The sequence below is a fragment of the Pleurodeles waltl genome, chromosome 6, assembly GCF_031143425.1.
Source record: "Pleurodeles waltl isolate 20211129_DDA chromosome 6, aPleWal1.hap1.20221129, whole genome shotgun sequence".
In the NCBI taxonomy this organism is placed as follows: domain Eukaryota; kingdom Metazoa; phylum Chordata; class Amphibia; order Caudata; family Salamandridae; genus Pleurodeles; species Pleurodeles waltl.
In genome coordinates this window covers 752,237,412-752,259,053 of record NC_090445.1, presented here as the reverse complement: position 1 = coordinate 752,259,053, position 21,642 = coordinate 752,237,412, and the positions used below count along the sequence as shown (strand labels likewise).

General features: G+C 42.2%; 1 protein-coding gene across 6 annotated transcripts in view; it reads right to left on the bottom strand.

Annotated features, from left to right (window-relative positions):
• Window positions 1-21,642, bottom strand: part of CCDC186 (coiled-coil domain containing 186) — a 608,776-nt gene that overhangs the window by 551,562 nt on the left and 35,572 nt on the right. For all 6 annotated transcript variants that reach the window (XM_069239313.1, XM_069239317.1, XM_069239318.1 and 3 more), the window contains exon 2: window positions 900-1,602. In XM_069239313.1, coding sequence (XP_069095414.1) covers window positions 900-1,564 — 665 coding nt within the window. In that variant the 5' untranslated portion in view covers window positions 1,565-1,602. The remainder of the gene's footprint in view (window positions 1-899; window positions 1,603-21,642) is intronic.

Below are 21,642 nucleotides of genomic sequence, written 5' to 3'. Positions count from 1 at the left end.
CAGGACAAATAGTGCATCTAATCAGGATAGATGAATGCAAAACTATAAACTAGTGCTGAAGAATATAAGGACATCACTGATTAGTTGTGGTATAAGACCAGTCAATCCAAATTACGGCTAGGCATTCTGCCTACTGCAACTGTTACATTCCAATGGCATCAACCAGGAGAAAAGAAATCAGAAACCGGTTTTGTTTGCAAGTAAAATGTGGCACACTTTTCTTCTCGTTTACCCTATGCTGAAGGCCCAAAGACTTTACTGGCCATAATCAGTAATCCATACTTAAAATGTCAACAAAATTAAAAGTGATTTGAATCTCTGCAAAATAACTACCAATCTCAGGGTAAAAACTGTTTTGCAACATTTCTAACTGCTCTTTGAAGAAGGTCAGCAATGTTGATAAAACCAGCAGCGTGGAGTTCCAGGACATACCTGACAAGCTCAAATTCTAGAGTGTATTCTGTTTTCAACATTTCTTTTTTTCTTTTTTTAAATGTTTGGTATATGTAATAAAGCTAGACACTGTTTTTTTATCTTAATCCTTTACTGTAATTCTTAAATGGATTCTTGTTTTATGATTGGTACTGATCATCTCTGAAGTAAACAGATACTTTTATCGATCACTGTTAAGAATTGTATATCTGAAATAAAATATGATTTGGCCAGCATTTCGTGGTAAATAATGGCATCAATCTTTCATTTATTATGGGAAATAAGCTTGTTCATTCATTTGAGAATCTTTTTTTTATAGGTTTACCCCCTCCAAAATTTCTACACCACACTACTCATCACAAAGTATGGTGCCTGATGTACATTATGGTGAGATAGGCAAACAAAGCAGTAATGGTAGAAGAAATAGCAGTAAGTTGTCATCCAAAACAATAACATTTTATACTTACTTTTTTATAGTGAGCTCCTGCTGCAAGTATTTATCATGCATACATTTTTCCAGCATTGCTACAGCATGCTCTTCCTTTCTCATCCCATTGGGACATTTAAAATCCGCTAAAATATCTGTGGACTGGAGTTCGGATTCTATTTCCTCTAACAACGTCTCCTGTGTGGAAGAAAGCTGTATCCGAGACAAAAGATTCTTTGTGCACTCTGTATCATAAGGACTCGTTGGAATGAGGCTTTTCAAACATTTGTTTGAGGACTCTGGTGTCCCAATAGCTGTGATAGACTGGTCTGGGCCACATGATGTTGACAATTTCTGCACACAATCTCCTCCAGCTAAGCAGTCTGAGGTCCGAGACAATTGTCTAGGCAAGCCCAACTCAGCACATGGTTCTCCACTACCTTGGGGATCAGGTAAATGATCTTGGCACAGTTTTTCCGTCATGTCTTCAAAGTTACTAATATGCTCCGAAATATTTTCAAAACCATCTTCTGAGAGTTTACATTCTTGAGCAAAACTGTCTTTGTCTTGACAATCCACTGCATTTTCTCCTTCCTTCAATAAAGGAGCTATGTCTGCTTCCCCATCACGGTTATTGGTCAATGATGCAGGAGAAGGTTTAGTCTCAGTCAGAGGAAGTTCATCACAGGCCTCTACACACTGCATTTTTCCTGCATGACGTTTGTGCTTTTATTTAAACGCATCTACATAAAAATACAAATGAAAAAAAATAAGTCCGTTTTTCATAGAAATATTGTACAGTTTTCATTATTATGTGTGAAGATGTTAAATATGTGCTACATTCTGAGAAATGCTGGCTTCTGAAATACTCAGTAGCAGAATTTTCCTTCTAAACAAGCCTGATAAGAGTCTTTGGTTGTCCATATTAAGGGGAAGAGAACTATTCTGAATTTTAGAAAGTCTTTTTATACAATGCACAAGGGAGCACACAGTCAAAAAGTATAAATTCCATTAGTATTTTCAGGACAAAACGTTTTCAACGCAGAGCACTTTAGCTGATACCGGTAAAATATCGCAAAGCAATTTCAAATCAATATATACTAGCTGTAGACCTTGGGCTTACACCTTGCCATACAGGAAGCCTATCTTAAACAAAATTGGTGCTAAAGGGAGGTGTAAAGGATTTTCTCAGATTCACTGACTTTGTCCACAAGAATTCATGGACAAAGAAAACAACTCTGAAACTCACCTTTTAATTTTTTATCATGCATTTTATGATTATCATGTACCATAAATACAGGTAAATCTTCTTCAACTTTGTACCAAAAATGTAAAATTCCCAAGAATTACTGTCCATTAAAGCCACACACTCCCACAGACAAGTTCGACAGCTAAACAGCATCACAATTCATAGGAAAGACTACATGTTGAATGATAACCATTCTCAGGATCAACCATTTGTCACCATATGGGATAGGTGCAGATGACAAAATCTTACTCGCTGGCTGCTCTTCCAATAAATACATCTGTAAAGCAGTAACAAGTAAGGATTTATCTCATGGTAAGGGAGTGCCTCGTAGCCATTGAAAATGTGGAAATAAGAACATAAGATCTCTAACAGGACTGCTTGGGGATGCCACGACCTGGAGTACCCCTGACACTGAATGAACCATTAACATGGCACGCAGCATATACTCATACATGGGGGAAACCTGCATAGAGATGGCGCTCTTGCGCAGTATCAAACTGGAGGAGCATGGCCCACCTCCTGGGCAAATATTGCTTCACACTTCATTACTTGCCACACTGGGATGTCACTGGGAGGACGGACATTACCAAGGAACCATCTATACTTCTTACAATTCAATAAATGCATGTGCTAGGTGGGGGTAGACACTTGAATCGCTGGTTTGCTGACTCACTCTGCACCCGTACCACCCACAGCTCCTTACTCTACGACAAGGCTGGGAGGCAGATTTATCACACCCGTGACACCGAAAAGGAATGGGCTGCCCTACTGGAGGGCCCGAGAAATGTGCTGCATAATGCCCACTTCAGCCTTATTCAGTTACATATAACGCACCGGGCTTACCTCACGCTGGCAAACAAATAGATTTTATCATAGAGTAGATGCGGCTTGCCTTTGCTCCTCTTATGTGGATGCTGACTTATTACACATCCTCTGGTCCTGTCCCCAAATGCACACTGATCATTATAACTTCCAGATTAACCAACTGCACTGACCTTTCAGACCTACATAAATGGGAAGTATGTACTCTGGGATTATTCCATAAAAAGAAGAACAGAGTGACCTCCCGCTTCTTAGATTTAGGCTTCATAGTAGCTAAACGTCTCCTTAACCATAGACGGAAATCCCCTGAACCACAGCCATAATTAGCCTGGGATTGCTCAATGCTCAACTGGGTGCAGGTGGAAAGTGTAGCGCTACACAGAAAAGACACACTTGTTCTGAGAAAATATCCCATAGCTACTTGCTGGGACAATATTTATCTCCCCTCCTATGCAACCTCCCCAATCCCCTGATGCACGATAGCCTCAGCGCCATAGCAAAGTCCCCAGATACTCAAGCTTAAGCAGCGGAGTTGAGATTAAATATTATATTTAATTGGTTGCCCCGCCTAGCACCATTCCCAGACCACCTTAGCGGTATCCATGTAACATGGTAACTGCCACACATGTCAACAGGTACAAATAGTGGGAGATAGAAAGGTTTGTTGAGATGTTTTATTTGGGGTTTTATTAATTGTAATTTACAAAAATGCATGATTCTGTTTCTAATGTCAATTATTTCCTCGATTACTTGCTACTTAGGGAGGTTTCACACAGACATCTTATTTGTTATGCGACTATGTGCACAGTGAATGCATGTTCTGATTACTAAACTGATTTCGAAACTAAGCCCCAGTATTATACTCTATATAATATACTGCTGATCAATACTTATCCTGGTAGGTTCGTATTAGTATTGCCGTTAAATGGAATTTGTATCCAAGTGTTAAAAAATATATGCTAATAATATGTCCAATGCGTAATGCGCTATTATATTCTCGGTATGTCACTGTATTGTAAAAACCTTAAAAACCTTCAATAAACAGATTTAAAAAAAGGAACATAAGATCGCTACAAACCTAAACTTTAGGCTAAAATCTTATTTTATTTTTTATTAGAAAAACTGTGAAATGGCTAATTTCCAGAAGAAAACATGATTTATTGTAACATCAGATTTCATGACACCAATGTTACTCACACCCCCAACATGAGGTGGTCAGTAACCATTAAAAGGTTAGTGGTTTGTCTCCCATGTAGCCAGGGATCAGGCCCTGGCATGAGCCTGAGATCAGTATACTTTTGGCATGACACCTTGCACTACTGATGAAGGTTCTGGCATATATTGATTGGATTTCTAAAGTGCACAGCTACTCATGAATGTCCTGGTGCTAGAGGCCTCAGACATAAGTACAGTTACAAAACAAAAAGCCAGGTCTTGAGCTTTTTCTTCAAGATATTCTCCACCGTTGTTTGACGCAAGTCATGGGGGAGGGTATTCCAGCTTTGAGGACCTAGAAAGGAAAAAGAGCGACTGCCTACCGTATTCAGGTGTATTCTAGGTACACTCGCCAGATAATTAGTAGAAGATCGCAGGGCTCTCCCTGGTTCATAAAAGAAGATTCTGGCAGATAAATACACAGGAGCAGAGCAATGCAGGACTCTATGCATTAAAAGAGCCACTTTGAACAATATCATTTTTTCAATAGGAAGCCAGTGCAAGTTGTAGAGATGAGAACAGATGTGCTCCCGTCTAGGAAGAAATAAGGCCATCCGTGTCCCCACGTTCTGAACCACCAGAAGCTTATTAAGAAAGTATTTGGGCAACCCTGCATAATAATGCATTTGCATAGTCTAATCTAGAAATCATCAAGGCCAAAATAACAGTGATCCAAATGAAGAAGATAGAAGGAACAAAAACTTCTTAGCCATAGAAGGATGCAAAAGCATGCGCCAACCAATGAAATAATGTAGAGAGAGGAGAGCTTAGAAGCAAATTTAACCGCTAGCCTGTGTGTCATGAGCAGATATTCATGAGGGCCAAAGAACATCAAGATCTAAAATGAAATTGTGTCCAAAACAGAGCACCTTGGTTTTCTCAATGTTACACTTCAGCTGAATGATCGTCAGCCACTGGAACGCAGCACAAAGACATGGTAAACTAACTCAGGATTAATGCCCTTCCCTTTGCTAAATGCAAAGAAAATCTGAGTATCATCAGCATATGAAACAATCTCAGCTCCAAAAGATTCCACCAGCTTAGCCAAGGGAGCCATATAGATTTTAAACATGGTAGGACTAAGCGCTGAATGCCGCAGGACCCCAACTGACACCAACTGGCTGGAAGAGGAATAGGGAGGTAATCCAATCTTCTGCCTTCTATTCTCAAGAAAGGACTTCAACCATTTCCAGGCTTTATCTTTAATGCCCACCTCGAGGAAACAAGACAGCAGTCTATCATGGGGTACAGTGTCAAATGCCACTGACAAGTCCAGCAATATTAATACGACCTTACCCCTACCATCAACAGTTCTTCTTACCATCTCAGAGACCTCAACCAAATCAGTCTCTGGTACTATGTCAGGGTCTAAAACACAATTGACTTAAATGGAGAAGTCCACTAGCCTTGAGACAGGCAGAAATTTGAGGGTTAGCAAACTTTTTGGGCCAGCTCAGATGGTACCGGGAGAAGAGAAATAGGCCTATAGTTCCTAGACAAATTGGGGTCAGCACTCAACTTTTTTTGTGTTATTAAGTGGGACAATTTTGGCTCTCTTATAGTAGGAGGGTACCATAGCCAAATTAAAAGATTTTTTCACTCACTCAGAGAATGGGTTTGATCGTATCCACACCCAAAACCAAGACAGATGGAGGACAGGGGTCCAAAGGAGTGCCAGATTTATTATTTTAAAATCACTCTCTGGGAATCTTCCATCGAAATGGCACTGAACTCCACAAGGCAGCTAAGACAACAGAGAATCCATATGACTTTGTGATCGATTATGCACAATAATGGCAGAAGTGACACTTGCAGGCAGGTTGTTTTGTACTGCCACGGCTTCAGTGTGAAAAAATTGAGAGAGTTGTTCACATCAATCTGCTGAAGCAGCCTTTCCTCTCTAAATATAGCCACATGTTCCGCAAAGTCCTTTACTATTTAAAAACATTTCTTTGGATTTATTGGCTACTTGATCTATGCGATCCTCATAATACTGTTTCTTAGTCAGCCTGACCAGAGTCATGTATTTCTTCTAAGCTGCTTTATATAATACTTTGATTGCAGGCAGTAATTTTTCCTCCATACTCGTTCTGCCTTTTTGCATGTCTTTTTCTCCTGTCTCAAACATCACAGAACCAAGGATTATAACTTTTTTCCCTACCAGATATCCGAGCCAAGAGAGGGGCAGGTCTATCAATTGAGGAATGTACCCACTGATCAGATTCTAACATATCAAAATCTATAGAACCTCACAACAGAGGAATAGAGGATTCCACAGTCATCTGTAGCTTATCGCTCAAAATGTTTGTAAAGGTGCAAAAAATTCAGCAGTTTTGCAGTTCAGACTTGGAACCTACATGAAGAACAGGCCACTTAATTCAAATCAGGCAGTGGTCTGTCCATAACAGTGGGAGAGGATAAGCCATACTGAGATTATAATTAGAAAATTCCCCTGTCATGTGTAGGTTTGGTGACCCAATGGGAAAACCCCAGCGGGTGCATTATGTCCAGAAGTGTGGACTTAGCACTATCCAAATCACTGTTTCAATGTATATTAAAATTACCCAGAATAATAGAATGAGAATAGCGTACTGTGACCTGGGAAACTACATAATTAAAAGATTGTAAAGAAGTACCGGTGGGTCCAGGAGGTCTATAAATCAACCAACCCCTCCCCCCCCACCACTATTGTTTGTTTTCTACATTCAATCAAATACAAGACTCTCAGCATCAGAGACTGGCAAAGCCGCAAAGTAGGAACAGGAATCTTAGTCGTGCTGGACCTCTCTGCAGCATTTAACACAGTGACCACCCCATTCTGTTTAGCTGATTGAACAGGGTCCTTAACTCCAATTAAAAGACCCTGGACTGATTCTATTCATTTTTGAGCCAGGAAATGGAAAGGGTCCCACTTTCAGAGAAAGTTATCAAACTCAGCGATGTTCCTCACATGTCGTTGGTCTTAAAGTCTTATTTAATAGCTAGTTTATTCCCAAATTTAGGATTTTGAGTAGCTATTAGCTGGGAGCTAAATCTTACACAGATGAGGATCTACATAATATTCTCTAGAGACTCCACCCTCGTAAATGACCTTTAAAAGACTATTGGTCCAAGTTTGATGCAAGCTAATTACATATAGTGTTACAGCTCCAGACTGCTCTAAGTATATTGGCAACAAAGGCCACTCGTCTCTTGCCTTGCCTCCTTTAATAAGCTACTCCAAGTCTCTAACAAGGTAGAAAAATAACTTCAAATTTAACACCAGGTTGGTTCTATCAAAGCTAGATGCTTCCACCAAATGCAGGCGTTAAACCCTAGCTTTCTACTTCTTTCATTGTCTTCGCATGAAGATTTGGTGGTGGGACTACTGCAGCTCGCTACACACTAGTATACTGTCTTTCCAAATTCAAGAGCTTCATAAAGCCCAAAACGCAACCAATATCATTAGGAGTCCCCATGCAAGGGCTCCCATTGTCCTTGGTTTGACAAGTTCCTGTCACTGGCACTAGGCCCAGTCACACAAGTAATGCAGTATTTTTAATTGGTACAAGTGGAGCAATGTTGGATGGTAGGAATTGTGTGGATTCCTAGGGATTCCAGAAGGTGTCTACAGGTTTGCTAGGTTTCCCTAGGTGCCAATTGAGCTAGGGCCTAAAAACCACAGCTACCCACTAAGTAAAAAACAGTCAGTTTTGCATGGCAAATTTTGATGTATCCATGTTGCATTTTGGGCCGTTTCCTCTCGCGGGCACTATGCCTACCCACACAAGTGAGGTACCATTTTATTGGGAAACTTAGGGGAACACAGAATAATAGAACAAGCGTTATCAATTGTATTTCTGTGCATTTGCACCTTCCAAATGGTAGACAATGTGTAAGAAGGAATTTTTAGAAATACCCTTAAGCTCATATTATAGTATGGGTACCCACAAATTCAGAGATGTGCAAATATACCCTGCTTCTGAACTACATATATTGTGCCCATTTCAGAAATACATAGGTTTCCTTGATACCTATTTTTCACTATTTTTATTTTACCATATGAATTGTTCTATACCCCGTACACAAATAAAAAAAACATTGCAAGTTGCAGCTCAGTTATTGGCTCTGAGTACCTCGAATTCTTGGAAAGCCCACAAACCCTATATATCCCCATAGACAGAAGGGTCTAGCAGATGTAATGGTATATGGCTTTTGTCAATCGGCTATCGTGATTAGATGTTACAAATAAAAATATTGTCACAAATGCCCATCTTTTCCTAATAATTTTCAATACTTCTGTATTTCAACACTGTAGTTCTTTGAGAAAACCTTGAAGGATCCACACAAATGACCCCTTCCTGAATTTAGAATGTTGTCTAGTTTTGAGAAATGTATGGCTTTCCGGGATCCACCTTGGGTTTCACATCCGTTTCCACCACAAATTGGAAGGAAGTTGAAAGCACAAAAAAATAGGGAAAATGGGCTATCTCGCAGTACAATGTAAAAACTGTATTAAAAAATGTGTTTTTCTGAATGAAGTCTGTCTGTTCTTGAAAGCTGGGAAGATGGCGATTTTAGCACTGTGAACCTTTTTGTTGATGTCATTTGCAGGGGTAAAACATTTTCTTCTGTAGCACTTTTTTGCACATTTTGCCCCCAAAGAACAAAATGTATATATTGGCTACTTTCTCGGTTCCCTCCAGGGGAGTCCACAAACCCTATATACCTTTTTTAGAATCACTGCGATGTTTGGAAAAAAAGGACTCACTTTTGGCATGGGTAGCTTATGTGGACAAACATTATGAAGGCCTAAGAGTGAACTACCCCAAATAGCCAAAAGAAGGCTTAGCACGGGATGGGGGGGTGAAAGGGTTAAATTGTAATAGTTAAGAGAAAATAAAAGAATCTTCCAGTGGTGTAGGAAGCTGGCCTGGTGTGTGGTGGACACCTATGGTGTTGGCACCTTATACCAGGTCCAGAGAACCCATAATAGTAAATGTAGGCACAGACTAGGAAGCCAGGGGTCTCTAGAGGTAGCTGTAAATAAGCAGCCAAGACTTATCAAGGAGACATGCAAAGCTTATGCAATACCACAATAGTCACACAGCAACATATCACACATGAAAGGACCACACAGTGTTACTATAATAAAGTGCCTTTTATTTTTGTAACACAATACTAGATTACTTATAGGCAGTCCCCCAACTGGAGGTAACTATACACTATATATATATACACATACATACACAGTAATAACTAGGAACTGGCACAAGGAACAACAATCACTGGGAAGAATTAGTGAAAAATAGTTAGAACCCTAAGGGAGGACAAAACCATCTACTAAAATAGTGGAATGTGAAGTGAAGTCCCCAAGAATATGGAGTCGTTCTGGGGAAGCTGGAAGAACTAGGAAGCCCAAGAAGTGAGTACCTAAGTGACCCCCAAAGACCAGGAGAGCAGAGGAAGTACCTGGTCTTCTGAAGGACTAACAACTTAGAAAATGGATTGTGCAAGACCAGGACCAGTCTAGAAGAAACCAAAGATGGACTCTGAAAGAAGAGGACCTGCAAAAGAAGGGGGCAGAGTCCAGTCCACTATGGAGTGTCCATTGGGGGAAGGAGCTACACCGGGTCGCAGATGGTCAGTGGTGTAGCTGAATCACCAACAGGCCTTGGCAAATGCAAGAGGAGCAAAAGAAGAGTTGCAAGGCTGAAGAGGAGCAGCAAGGTCCAGGGGACTCAACCCTTGGAGGGGAGTCCGGGCTTACCCTCAGCAGTCAGGAGAGCCAACAGAAGAAGTTGCAGCCCCCACAGGCAACCCACTGGCAGCTGGCACAGTAAGTCGCAGTGAGGCCCAGTCAGCACACTTGGAGAGGAGTCCCACGTCGATGGAGCAGCAGAAAGGAAACTGCGCTTGGCAGCATGAAGTGCTGGGGGCCAGGGATACTCGGAGACTTAAGATCCCTTGGGGAAGGTGACAACAAACCTTGGTAGCTGCAAGAGTCGTAGAGCACAGGGGTACTGTCCAACAAGGAGAGGCAAGGTTTCAGTCTCCCAAGTTGGACAGCTGGCAGAGAGGAACAAGGGGACCACTCTAGACCACCACCTGAGATCCAGGTTCCACGCGGTTCCAGAGGAGAGAAGATCCATGCAGCCATACATCATTGCTGTAGGTGCCTGCAGAGGCAGGGGAGTGACTCCTTCACTCCAAGGGACATTCCTTCTTGCTTCTTGGAGCAGGCTGAAGGCTCGCCGACCCCAGAGGATGTACAGATGGGGAAATGTTGCAGTTGCTGGAAGGAGCCAGAGAAACAATGTTGCAAGGCGAGGTCGTCTCGGAGATGCAATCTTATTGGTTCCTGTGGAGTCCAGTTGTGGTTCCAGTGGCCAGAAGTAGAGGAAAACGATGTAGAAGAAAACAATGCAGAAGAGTCCTGGTGGAGTCGTGCACGTGGAATCTGGGGACGCACCTACAAGGGAGTAACCTAAATAGCCCCAAAAGGGAGTTTGGTCACCCTGCAACCTATCAGGAGGGGCTCTGACATCACCTGCTTATCTTGCCACTCATATGCTCCCAGAGGTCTCTGCACATCTTAGTTTCAAGATGGCAGAATTGAGTGGCCACCTGGAGGAGCTCTAGGCACAACCCCTGGGGTGGTGATGGACAGGGGAGTGGTCACTCCCCTTTCCTTTGTCCAGTTTCACACCAGACCAGGGGTAATTGGTTACCTAGATTCATAGATCTACTATGTCATCATTTTGGTTAATGCTATTTTGATTGTGTGTTCACTGTTGTGTAAAACAAAGAAATTGGATTCAAACAAAATAAGTGTCTTTCATCACACATAGTAAGTGCCAATAGCACTGCTGTTGACATACAAACGAACTAAATCAAAAGCCTAGAAACCCCTCCCAAATGCAAGGTCACACACTATAAAGCACCAATATAAGGTAAAATAATTTTCTGGCAAGGACTAAGATACAGAAGATAGACCCCAGGTTAAACAGATGGGGAACTACAATATTGGAAATAACATTCATCTTCAAAAGTTGAACATCCAGTGGTAAAAAGAAACCCCCATTCCCTGCAGACATGATTTTTTATTAATCCTGCATAGCACAGCAATGATTAGGTAATCACGGTGAGAAGTTAATACAGGTACTGGCAACTTTAATAGATTAGAGACAAATTTACAGATAAGGATCCAATAATGTCTAATGGTTTATGGAAAAGCAGCACACACATCCTTAGCTCAAAAACTTGAGAGGCAGGTCAAAAACACAGTTTTGTTGAGTGAAAAGTAGTCAGTCACTGCTCAATCTTGCGTATTTTATGTAGGGTATATAGAGGTTAGGCAAACTGAAGAAATTGAGTACAAGACAAACTAGTGTATTTAGGAGGATGCATTGATAAAGATAAAATACAAGGTAAGTAGGGCTGATACTAAATATAATACTGAAGCAGGTGCAATTGAAAACAACACTGAAACTAACTGGACAAGACAGTGTTTTTACTAATTTAGTACAAAAGGGAAAACTTACTTGTGCTGCACCAAAGCAGGAAGGGTAATATCCAAGATAAGGCAGAAACACTATTTTCAAAGAAATAAATCCTATTATTTCCTACATTTTAAATACCTTTACTGAGAACAAGCCAGTCTTACTCTCCTTGTGTTTGTGTATTAAAGCAGTGGGTAGGATTTGTAAATGCCTTGTTACACAGTACTCTCTGTTCAGTGAAGTGCTAGGTAAAATGTTGAATAAACTAAATTTGCTAAATAGGGCTTTAGCATTATAGACCACTAGCTATGTTTTTTATTTCCACTCAAGCAACAAAAAGCACTGCAAAACAGGTGACTGTGACCCTTCAAAGAACCACAAGCCTTTACAGTCTTGCTCATAAGGTACACATAGAGAAGATCAAGCAAGCTAAAATATGAAGGGGGAGTCTTTACAGTCTGTAGCAACCCAAACTTCATCCCAAGATAGAAAACAGATTCTCATGCATTAACCTTCTGGTTAGGCGATATTGGTGAGCCTTAGGTAGGGCCAACATCCATCTTTTGTAAGATGTCCAGTTAAATACTGTGCCTAAAATCTACCACCCTATTTATTTGGCAAAGATGCTGGGGGCCCCAGAAAAGAAGCAAGCATAAATGCCACAAGTTGTGATGCTCTTGCTGTTGGAGACCACAATCCTTCATCACCCAAACAGAAATGTGCAAAAATTCAACCGCAGCAGAGAGGAGTGTGACATAGACTGGAAAGCCTTATTGTTCTCCATGTGCAGCTGGGGGGGAAAAAAAGCCCCCTTCAAACATGACTGCAGCCATGATGCCGTTGTACTGCCTAGAAGATAAGAAGGCAGCTTAGTGGTGAATGCAGAGTGACCATATAACCTGCTGATGCTGCACCACCACGTGCCAACAAATTATCAGAGCCCAGGACTACAGTCTACCCCTCCGGATAGGGGCAGGCAGGATAACAGAGACTGCCCTGAATATCCCCAAAAGACAGCAGAGGCTGACTGCATTGTAGTTCGCTGGTACCAGCGATGGAGTAAGTCTTGCTCGCTGTGCTGTGTGAGCCCATGCTGGCAGCTTAATTGCGGATGCAAGTGGCTCTAGAGATGAAAAGAGAACACTGTGGGGGCCGGGAGTGGAAGTTTAGAGGAAATTTGAAATGCTAACTGGATATACTGGATAAGATAGAGGTTACATTCAAAGCATACTAGTCTCCAATGTGAGACCCAGCACCATATTTTTAAACACAGACATGACGGAGATCCAAACCAGGCTCATAAAAGGCCTGAAACTATCTTGGATGTTAGAATTTCAACTCTCCCACCACCACCGGGAGATAACAGAAACAGTGCAGGTGAAGATCTGGTCTGCTTGTGCCCGTCAATTAAATACCTGATTGCTATAATTCTGATTTGTGAGGGCGGGACCTTTGGCCGCCTCAAAAACCTACAAATGTCCAGAGGCACATATTGGCTGCCCAGTGACTGGCTGAGAAAGGGTGCTCCTCCTCTTGGTTTATGCTGATCCATGCTCTTCAACAGAGAGCTCTGTCCTTCCGCAACACGACCACCTAATAAAATCCCCCTAGAGCACAGCACTGTTGGACCCTTAAACTGGGAGCTTTGCTGAGCCACTTTCTCCAAAGCACTGTAACTTAGCCTCACGACAGCAGTCCGGACACTACAAAATAGGTAAAACCGATGTACATCAGTCTAAAATAAAATCCGAAACCAGGGGAGTACAAAGAACCACGAGATCAGAACATAACGTCACATTGAACCTCATCCGGACCCAGTAGGAAAGATTATATGAAGTCACTGGTGCATGCTATCCAAATCTACCTTCAGTCTATGACAACAAGATGGATACCCTAAATGTTCACCGTGACTCCATGTCTCACAGGCTGGAAAAACATGATAGTCACCTGACTGAGGCAGAACAGAGGATCTAAAAAATAGAAGACAACACCCACAGCAAGGAAGACACAACATAACATGGAGATGATGCTTCATGTTATAGTATTGAAAAATGAGGTCTTGAAAGCACCGTCATGCTGCAACAACATGGGTATCTTAGGGGCTCAGAAGTCCACTAACACAGGAAAACTGAACATCACGTGGAGCGTCTGCTGACAACACTTTTGGACCAGGAGTCACTCTCCCGGTTTCTAGTGAAAGAAAGAACCCACAGATCACTAGCTGCACGACCTCCACCCGGAGCCCTAGACTGGCCCATTATAGTGCATCTTCTTAAGTTCAGGGATAGAGAGAGACATCTCTTAGACTGGCTTGGGAAAAAACGCACTATGTCCTTTGACAGCAACTCGATCTCCCTCTATGCGGATTTCACTGTGGCGACCCAAGAAGTGCAACAGAAGTTCCAGCCTATCAAAAAACAACTACAAGTGCAATAAAGGCAAGATCAGAAGCATCCTGTACACCTCAGGCAAGTGGGTTAGAACATAGTTTCTTGTAATTCACATGGCACCAAAACCTGCCAAAAAACGCTATTCAACAGTATACAACATCCAGATTTGACTACTGGCTAGTTGCACAAGATACTATGACATGTACACATGTTTCACAGTGCCCAGTGCGCACACTATCTGACCACTCCTCTGCATTACTTAAGACTCTTGCCACCAGAACCTCTCCCTTTTGGAAGACTATGACGCTTCAATGTGGAACTCCTAAAGAATATACTGTTTCAGGAAGAACTACAGCAAGAAATTTTAAAGCATTCCAAAATCAATAGTGGTAATGTAAATCAACTGGGCACAGCCTGGGAGGCCTTTATGGCTAAAATTAGGGGAATTTGTATTTTATAAGAATGGAGTTCACAAGATATTATGTAGACACCTGAATAGCATAGAGCATAACATAAAACAGTCAGACCGCAACCTCTCCCTTGGCATGAGCAACCTAAATCCTCGAACAAATTAGATCATAGACCATGCAGAAATAGCACAAAAGGAAAATATCCTGGTAAATATGCCTGCATATACAGTGAGGGCGAACAGCTTGGGAAATCTTTAGCGGCAATGGTTAAATGTCCATGGGCTTCTGAAGACATAATGAAGTTGGAGGACACATCCACAAGCGTATTTTGAACCAAGTTTCAAGCTATTTCTCTGAGTTCTACACCTCAAAGTCTATCTGCTCATTGGCTCAGATGGGTTATCTCACGGATAACAATATAGTGTGGTTAGAAGATGCCTATCATCTATTTTGTTGTAGTCATCTGAAATTAGATTAGATCAAAACTGTCAAAGCTGGGTTCCCAACAGGTAACTCTCCAGAGATGAGCGGACTCACAGATTCATTTTACAAACGATACACTGATATCCTCGTGTCACATCAATTGGTGGTGTACGAGGTAGCCAGATAACAAGTCACTCCCTCCTTCCATGCATGAAGCACAACTGATGAAACTACTGACGTAGAACCAACCAGCACACAAATGTGAATCCAACAGGCAGCTGTCACTGATTTATTGCTATGTTAATATGTTAACTAATTGTATTGCTAATCAGCTATCCTTCCTGCTCCCAGACCTGGCAAGACCTGATCAACATGGCTTTCAACCGGGCGGTTCTACATTACACATGTTTAGCACCTTATCTGCATTGTTATATGACTTACACCTTGAACTGAATGTAGTAGAGGTGTTCCTAGATGTGAACAACGCATCCAGTTCCCTTGAGAGGGGTTATCTGTTTGATAAACTCATTAGGATGGGAGAACTCCAATTAATTCCTAGACTGAATTAGGCTAATGTATACAGCTCCCACTTAAACTCCAGATTAGTAACATTACAGTACAGTCCATATGTATCTCCCATTGTACCGCCAGGGCTGTCCCCTCTCCCTTATTCTTTTTGCGCTGGTGCTAAAGCCATTGGTGGCCAAGTTCAGGCAATGGCATTCCGGACACGATTTACACTATAAAGGCAGACTCATCCTGATTCCTATGTATGCAGATGAGAAGACACTACATTTTCGAAACCCAAGAAGAACCCTAAACCCTGTGATCTAGAAATATGTCTGGTTCGGTGCTCTATTCAGTGTGCAAAGTAAGTGACAGAAGTCTCAGATATTGTCACTCACAAACAACACTAAAATGTTTATCCATTAGAATTGTGCAGAGATTCTCTCAAATGTCTAGGTATCATGATACACCAGGATGCGCAATCCACTGTACATGATAATTATGGGGTATTACAAACCAAGATTACAGAGTAGATTATGCACTGGATTGCCCTCCCACTATCCCTGGAGGGAAGTATATGCCTAATGAATATGGTCATTCTGCCCAAACTCCTGTATTTATTTGTAAACATATGCATAACACTCAATCAATCAACCTTCTGCACATTAAAAACACAAATGATACAGCTGGCAAGGTACACTCCCATTCAGTAGGGGAGGCTTTGAAACAACAAACCTAGAAATACTCTATGCGTGGCCTTTATGCCCATTTTTCCCACCACTACCGGCTGACCCCATACATACTATATACTACGGTTCAACAGTGCAGACCCTGCTTTACTTAGCTCATTGACTGGTACACCAAGCTCTCGTTGGAAGTACAATGTCTCCACTACTGCATAAAATGTCGAGTTTAGACAGGAAGGCTATGTGAGATGGCATTTAATCTCCATGTTTACCACTACACTGTCAGCTCCTACTGCCAGCAACACACAAACCTAAGGCAAAGGCACAACTTCAAACGCTTGATATTCAAACCCCACTAATGCAAACCTGTTCTTACTGATAACAGATATAGGATACATACTTTATTAAACAACCAGATAGTTCTCAAAGCGTGCAGTTGTCTGCCGAGCAATTGACACAGGAGTCAATGTAAGCACATGAGGTAAAAAATTAAAAGGGCAAAAACACATTTCATTTCATGCCACAATATCCAAAACAACATCATCAAAACCATAGGAACACAACAAAGATTTGACCGATTTGAAGTTCCCCAGTTGCTCCTAGGCCTGAAAGAGGTACTTTCACATAGGGAGTCCTGCTGGAGAAATGCTACAAGATGGTAATTGGAAAACAGGAATCCCCACCACAGAGCCCAAGCATGTTTTCCTCAGCGATCATCTCCTTTTCTTACTGCAACCAAGCAAATGACATCTGTGTTTCAGTTGCCATAGAGGGCAGAATGATGAAGGGGAGAGGGGGATTCAAGTACCTCAGTGTGCCACCACAGGTAAGCAGAAATTGCTACTACAGTACTGGTGGTCTCTTACCTGCCAGTATCAGGCTGCACAATTTCTGCTACATACAGAACCACTCAAGCTCCCTGAGGGGGTACTGGGTGGGTTTACACTCACTTTGCCTTTCTTGGAGAAGTTGAAACTGCTACTAGATACTAGGAAATGTTAAGAAAAAAATGGGAGGTGTTAGACCTGTCGGCTCTTGCTGTGGTGTTCCCTGTCTTTTTGGGTTCTGACCTCCTGTTAAGATCCTGTGCTGAACTTTGTTTTCGCTAGCTTTAGGACTCTGGGCACTTTACCACTACTGACTAGTGCTAAATAGCAAGTTCAAGTGCTCTGTCCAAATTGTATTGGTAATTGGTTTACCCATGTTTGGCATTTTTGATTTACCATCAACCCCTAGTAAAGTGCACTGTGTGCGCCCAGGGCCTGTCAATCAAATGCTACCAGTGGGCCTGCAGCACTGAAGGTGACACCCACATGAACTGCCCTGTAAACATCTCAGACCTGCCACAGCAGTGTCTGTGTGGGCAATTCTAATGTGTCATTTCGACCTGGCAAGTGCGCTCACTTGCCAGGCACAACCTACCTTCCTCTTTTACTACATTAAAGACAACCCAAAGGTAGGCCCAAGGCAGCCCCAGGGGCAGAGTGCAAAATATTTAAAAGGTAGGACATGTGTTGGTGTAGGTTACATGTCCAGATAGTGAAATACTGCTAAATTCAGTTCTCACTACGACAAGGCCTATCTCTCATGACATGGGGATTTCCTTCAAATATCTTTTAAGTGTAATTGTCCATTGGGAGCAGACAGAGATACTGAGTTTGGAGGTCTCTGAATTCACAATTAAAAAAATACATCTTTTGGTGAAGTTGGTTTTTAAATTATACGTTTGTATTGCTTAACCATTCTGTGCCTCTGCCTGGCTGTGGCATAAGTCTGGGTCAGGCTGTTTGTGAATTCACTCTAGAAAGTCACACAAAGGGAGCTGAGGTGTACCCTCCATATCTTCATGAGTCCTCCTGGGTTAGAGTGGGGAGAGGGGCTAACACTTACACCTGAATATGGCTGTGCCTGTCCTCACACAAGGCAGTCTCCAATCCCCTGGAGTGTGTCTGAGGCCAGGGCAGGAGAGGCAGGGTATTTGCACTACAGAGACTTTCCTTTGAAGTTTGCCTAATTCAAAGGTAGAATAAGTATACGTACTGGGCCTCCGAGACCACAACTTAAGAACACTTGTGGATTGAGGACATTCTGCCAGGGAGAAGAGCTGGATGCTTGAGGAGAATTTGCCGCTGTCTGTTGCTTTGCTGTGCTGGCCTGCTTCTGCTACTTCTGCCCTGGAAGTGAAAGGACCAGAATTTGCTTTATACATCACGCTTTCTAAGAATCTCCAGGGTCTTGAATTGAGCTTGCCTCCTAGATGTCTCAGGAATATCAAAGACTTCAGCTGCCAGTACTTGGACTTTCTTGCTGAGAGTACGGACTTGCCAAGTGGTGCCAAATCCAGTTCCTTGGCAGTGAGTTCTGGTGAAAACAAGAAGAAACCAAGTGCATCGACTCCAAAGCGACTTTGGTACCGGCACTGCTGTCCGCCTCCACGCAGCTGCCTGCACCGGGAGCCGTGGTCCCCACTGAGTGCAACAACCGCGACCGTCGCTACAGGCCCGATGCCACTGCAGTGCCTCCGAAGTCCCACCACAGCGCGAGTCCCGAGTGTCGTGTCCCCAACTTCTGAGACACCCGACTCCGCCGCAGCACCTGTAACCCTGTGGTATGATTGAAACACCGCAAAGTCGACGCTGCACGTCTTCACTTGCTGGATCCTAAGGGTCGGACGCCTCATGACCGACACCGATTCACCTGGCCTGCAACCATAAGGAACCCACGCCTCACCATCTTTGCCTCGCAGTAAGGAACTCACGCCTCACCTCCCCGGTAAAAGTAAGGAACCAACGCTGCACGGCTCCAGCGACGCCTCACCTACCGACTGTCAACGATTTTGTGATAGCTCCAGTTGGAGCTATTGTGTTTCTATGAGCTATATGAAGTTTAATCTCTGAAAATGTTTATCTTTGCTTGTGTATGTTTGATTTTTGCCATTTTGGTCTTGTTTTACTCAGATAAATATTGGCTATTTTGTCTAAAGTGGTGGGGTGTGTGTGTGTGTGTATATATATATATATATATATATATATATATATATATATATATATATATATATATATATATATATATATATATATTTATTTATATATATATACTGGAAGATGCAGGATCACAAGAAAACAACAGCCAGCGCAAAAATCTGGATCCCAAAGGATACAAAGAGCCACAAGAAAATGTAATATCCAAGAAAGAAGTGACTCAAACAGATGATCTCATTAAAGAACAAAAATATATTTCTACTACAACGTTTCAGCTTCCGCCTTCCTCACATACTTACACACACACACATACTTACACACACACACACACACACACACACACACATACTTACACACACACACACACACACACACACACACACACACACACACTTTACACATTGCCACAGAGATAAGTCTGACTGCTCACGCCAAGCGACCAAGGGGGTGAGCAGGGGTTATCTTAGGAGTGTGACTCCCTTCCCTCACCAGAGTGATGGTCCGTACTTGGACAGGGTGTAAGCTGACTGCCAACCAGAAACCCCATTCCTAACAGGAGGTACCTAGGTGAGATGAGGCTTTATGTTGCCATAAGGCCACACTCCCCTATCATCCCTCATAACCCTCCTCGCCCCCAACGTTCCGTCAGTAAACAGACTGGGACTGCTGCCCCCAGTGGAGCTGAAACATTCTGTATAGAAAAAGTAGGAGCAAAGAAAATAAGAGTGTGGCTGACCCTGGCATCAAGTCATGCTCCGATATCCCAACAGCAGAACCCTGTTTAAAGACTTTCACCAACTGACATCAACTAGCACCCTTCGCCCACACCATTTACTAAGTGCTAAATACATTTCTCTATAAACCACTGATGACTCTGGGTGGCACGCGTTCCTGGACGAATCAGCAAAGGTGTATATCTATTTGATCATAAGAGAAAGGCGCTGATATTACTTTCGTAGTTTGCCTGAGTATACAAAAAGCCACAGATGTGAACCTATTTCACTTTATTTTCCATTCACATTCACTACTAATCTTTAAATTCAATTATTATTTTCTTTGAGAAAACATTAACCAACCAACACAATTAATCTCCTATGGAAGTAAGAATTTGACTAGCCACTAGTTGCCATAAAGCCTTGAAGATTCACCCACGGATTTCATATCTATTTCCTCAAAACACTACCAGCATGCACGAAGGACTAACCACCACTTAGGCAAAACTGAAACTAGCAAGGACAATAGGTCTCACGACTCTCATCCTGCACTCTCACAGGTGCAGCTCACTGTATTCATACAGGTAGACCACTCCACCTACATTCACTCAGGCATTACTCATATTACACTCCGGTGGCACTCTACTCACTCTGCATTTAAAATACACTCAGATACTCTTTTACAACACAAGCTTTATTCAGTCGACAAGCCATCAAAGCAAGACAAACAGTAAAAGTATCATCATAAAAATATAAACTAAAACAGTCCAATTTTAAAACCAATAACTGATAATAATTTAAAACCCAATTTCCCAATCAAAATCAAAAGGTCCCATCCAATCTCCTTTAGGATTCATTGCTTACATAAAAATTGCGTATACGCCATGCTGCCACTAAAAACTTACTAACAGCATAAATTAATACATTAGAGTTATGGCATTTTAAAATTCTCAAAGCTAGAGCACATTTCCTGATTTTCATTTCCCAACAAATTTTGCAGATCCATTTCGTCCTAGTGGATGAATAGGCAGGGCAAAAAAACATGAAATGTTCGACTGTTTCAGAGGCAGCATCACACACAGGACATATATCAGTAGTGGCGGTTAATCCCCATCTACTCGTCAAAGACTTCAAAGGCAGGGACCCAAAGCGAAATCTAGCATATAGTCCCTTGCCTAATAGATCGGGTATTATGTCTAAGTAAGGTTCAAACTGTGGATACCACTTAAAATCAATAAAAAGGTTGGTTAGTAGTCCATGGGATTTGCGACTAATGTAATTGTTTTTTACATGAGACCAATATACAGACTTCAAAACTTTTGTGTGGGATTTCTCACGTTTGTAAGGGTTCTCCCAGAAATCTCCTAGGCCCAAAATACAAAACCAAATAGATACATGCTTAACCCATGGATTAGCAGCCGAATTTGAACACTCTAGCAGATCAATAAGTGCGGTCTTACATACATCCAATTCGGGAACAGTCCAAAGCCTTACCCAATATAATAGGGGTTTTAGGATGATTAAATCAGCTATTCCTTTTAGTCCCAGGTCAAGAAACAATGGAATCAAGGGGGTACTGGGAGGGCACACACACAAAGCCCTCGCAAATCTATTCTCACCTATGGTTAGTCTATTGTTATCATAAAATCCCCATACCGCCGCACCATAGACAGCGGCTCCCTGCGCCTTGGCCACGTAGATCTTGATCACTGGAGATACAGCTTTAGCGGTCGTACTCCTATAAAAGCGCAGTATGGTTGCTGCTCTATGCTGCAGAAGTCTCACACTTTTGCTAACCTGTTCATCCCAATGTAATTTATTTAAGAGCCTCACGCCCGAATAATCAATAGGGCTAACCTCATTCAAGAGGTCTCCATCTAGGCTAATTATGCATTTCTTCCGTGGG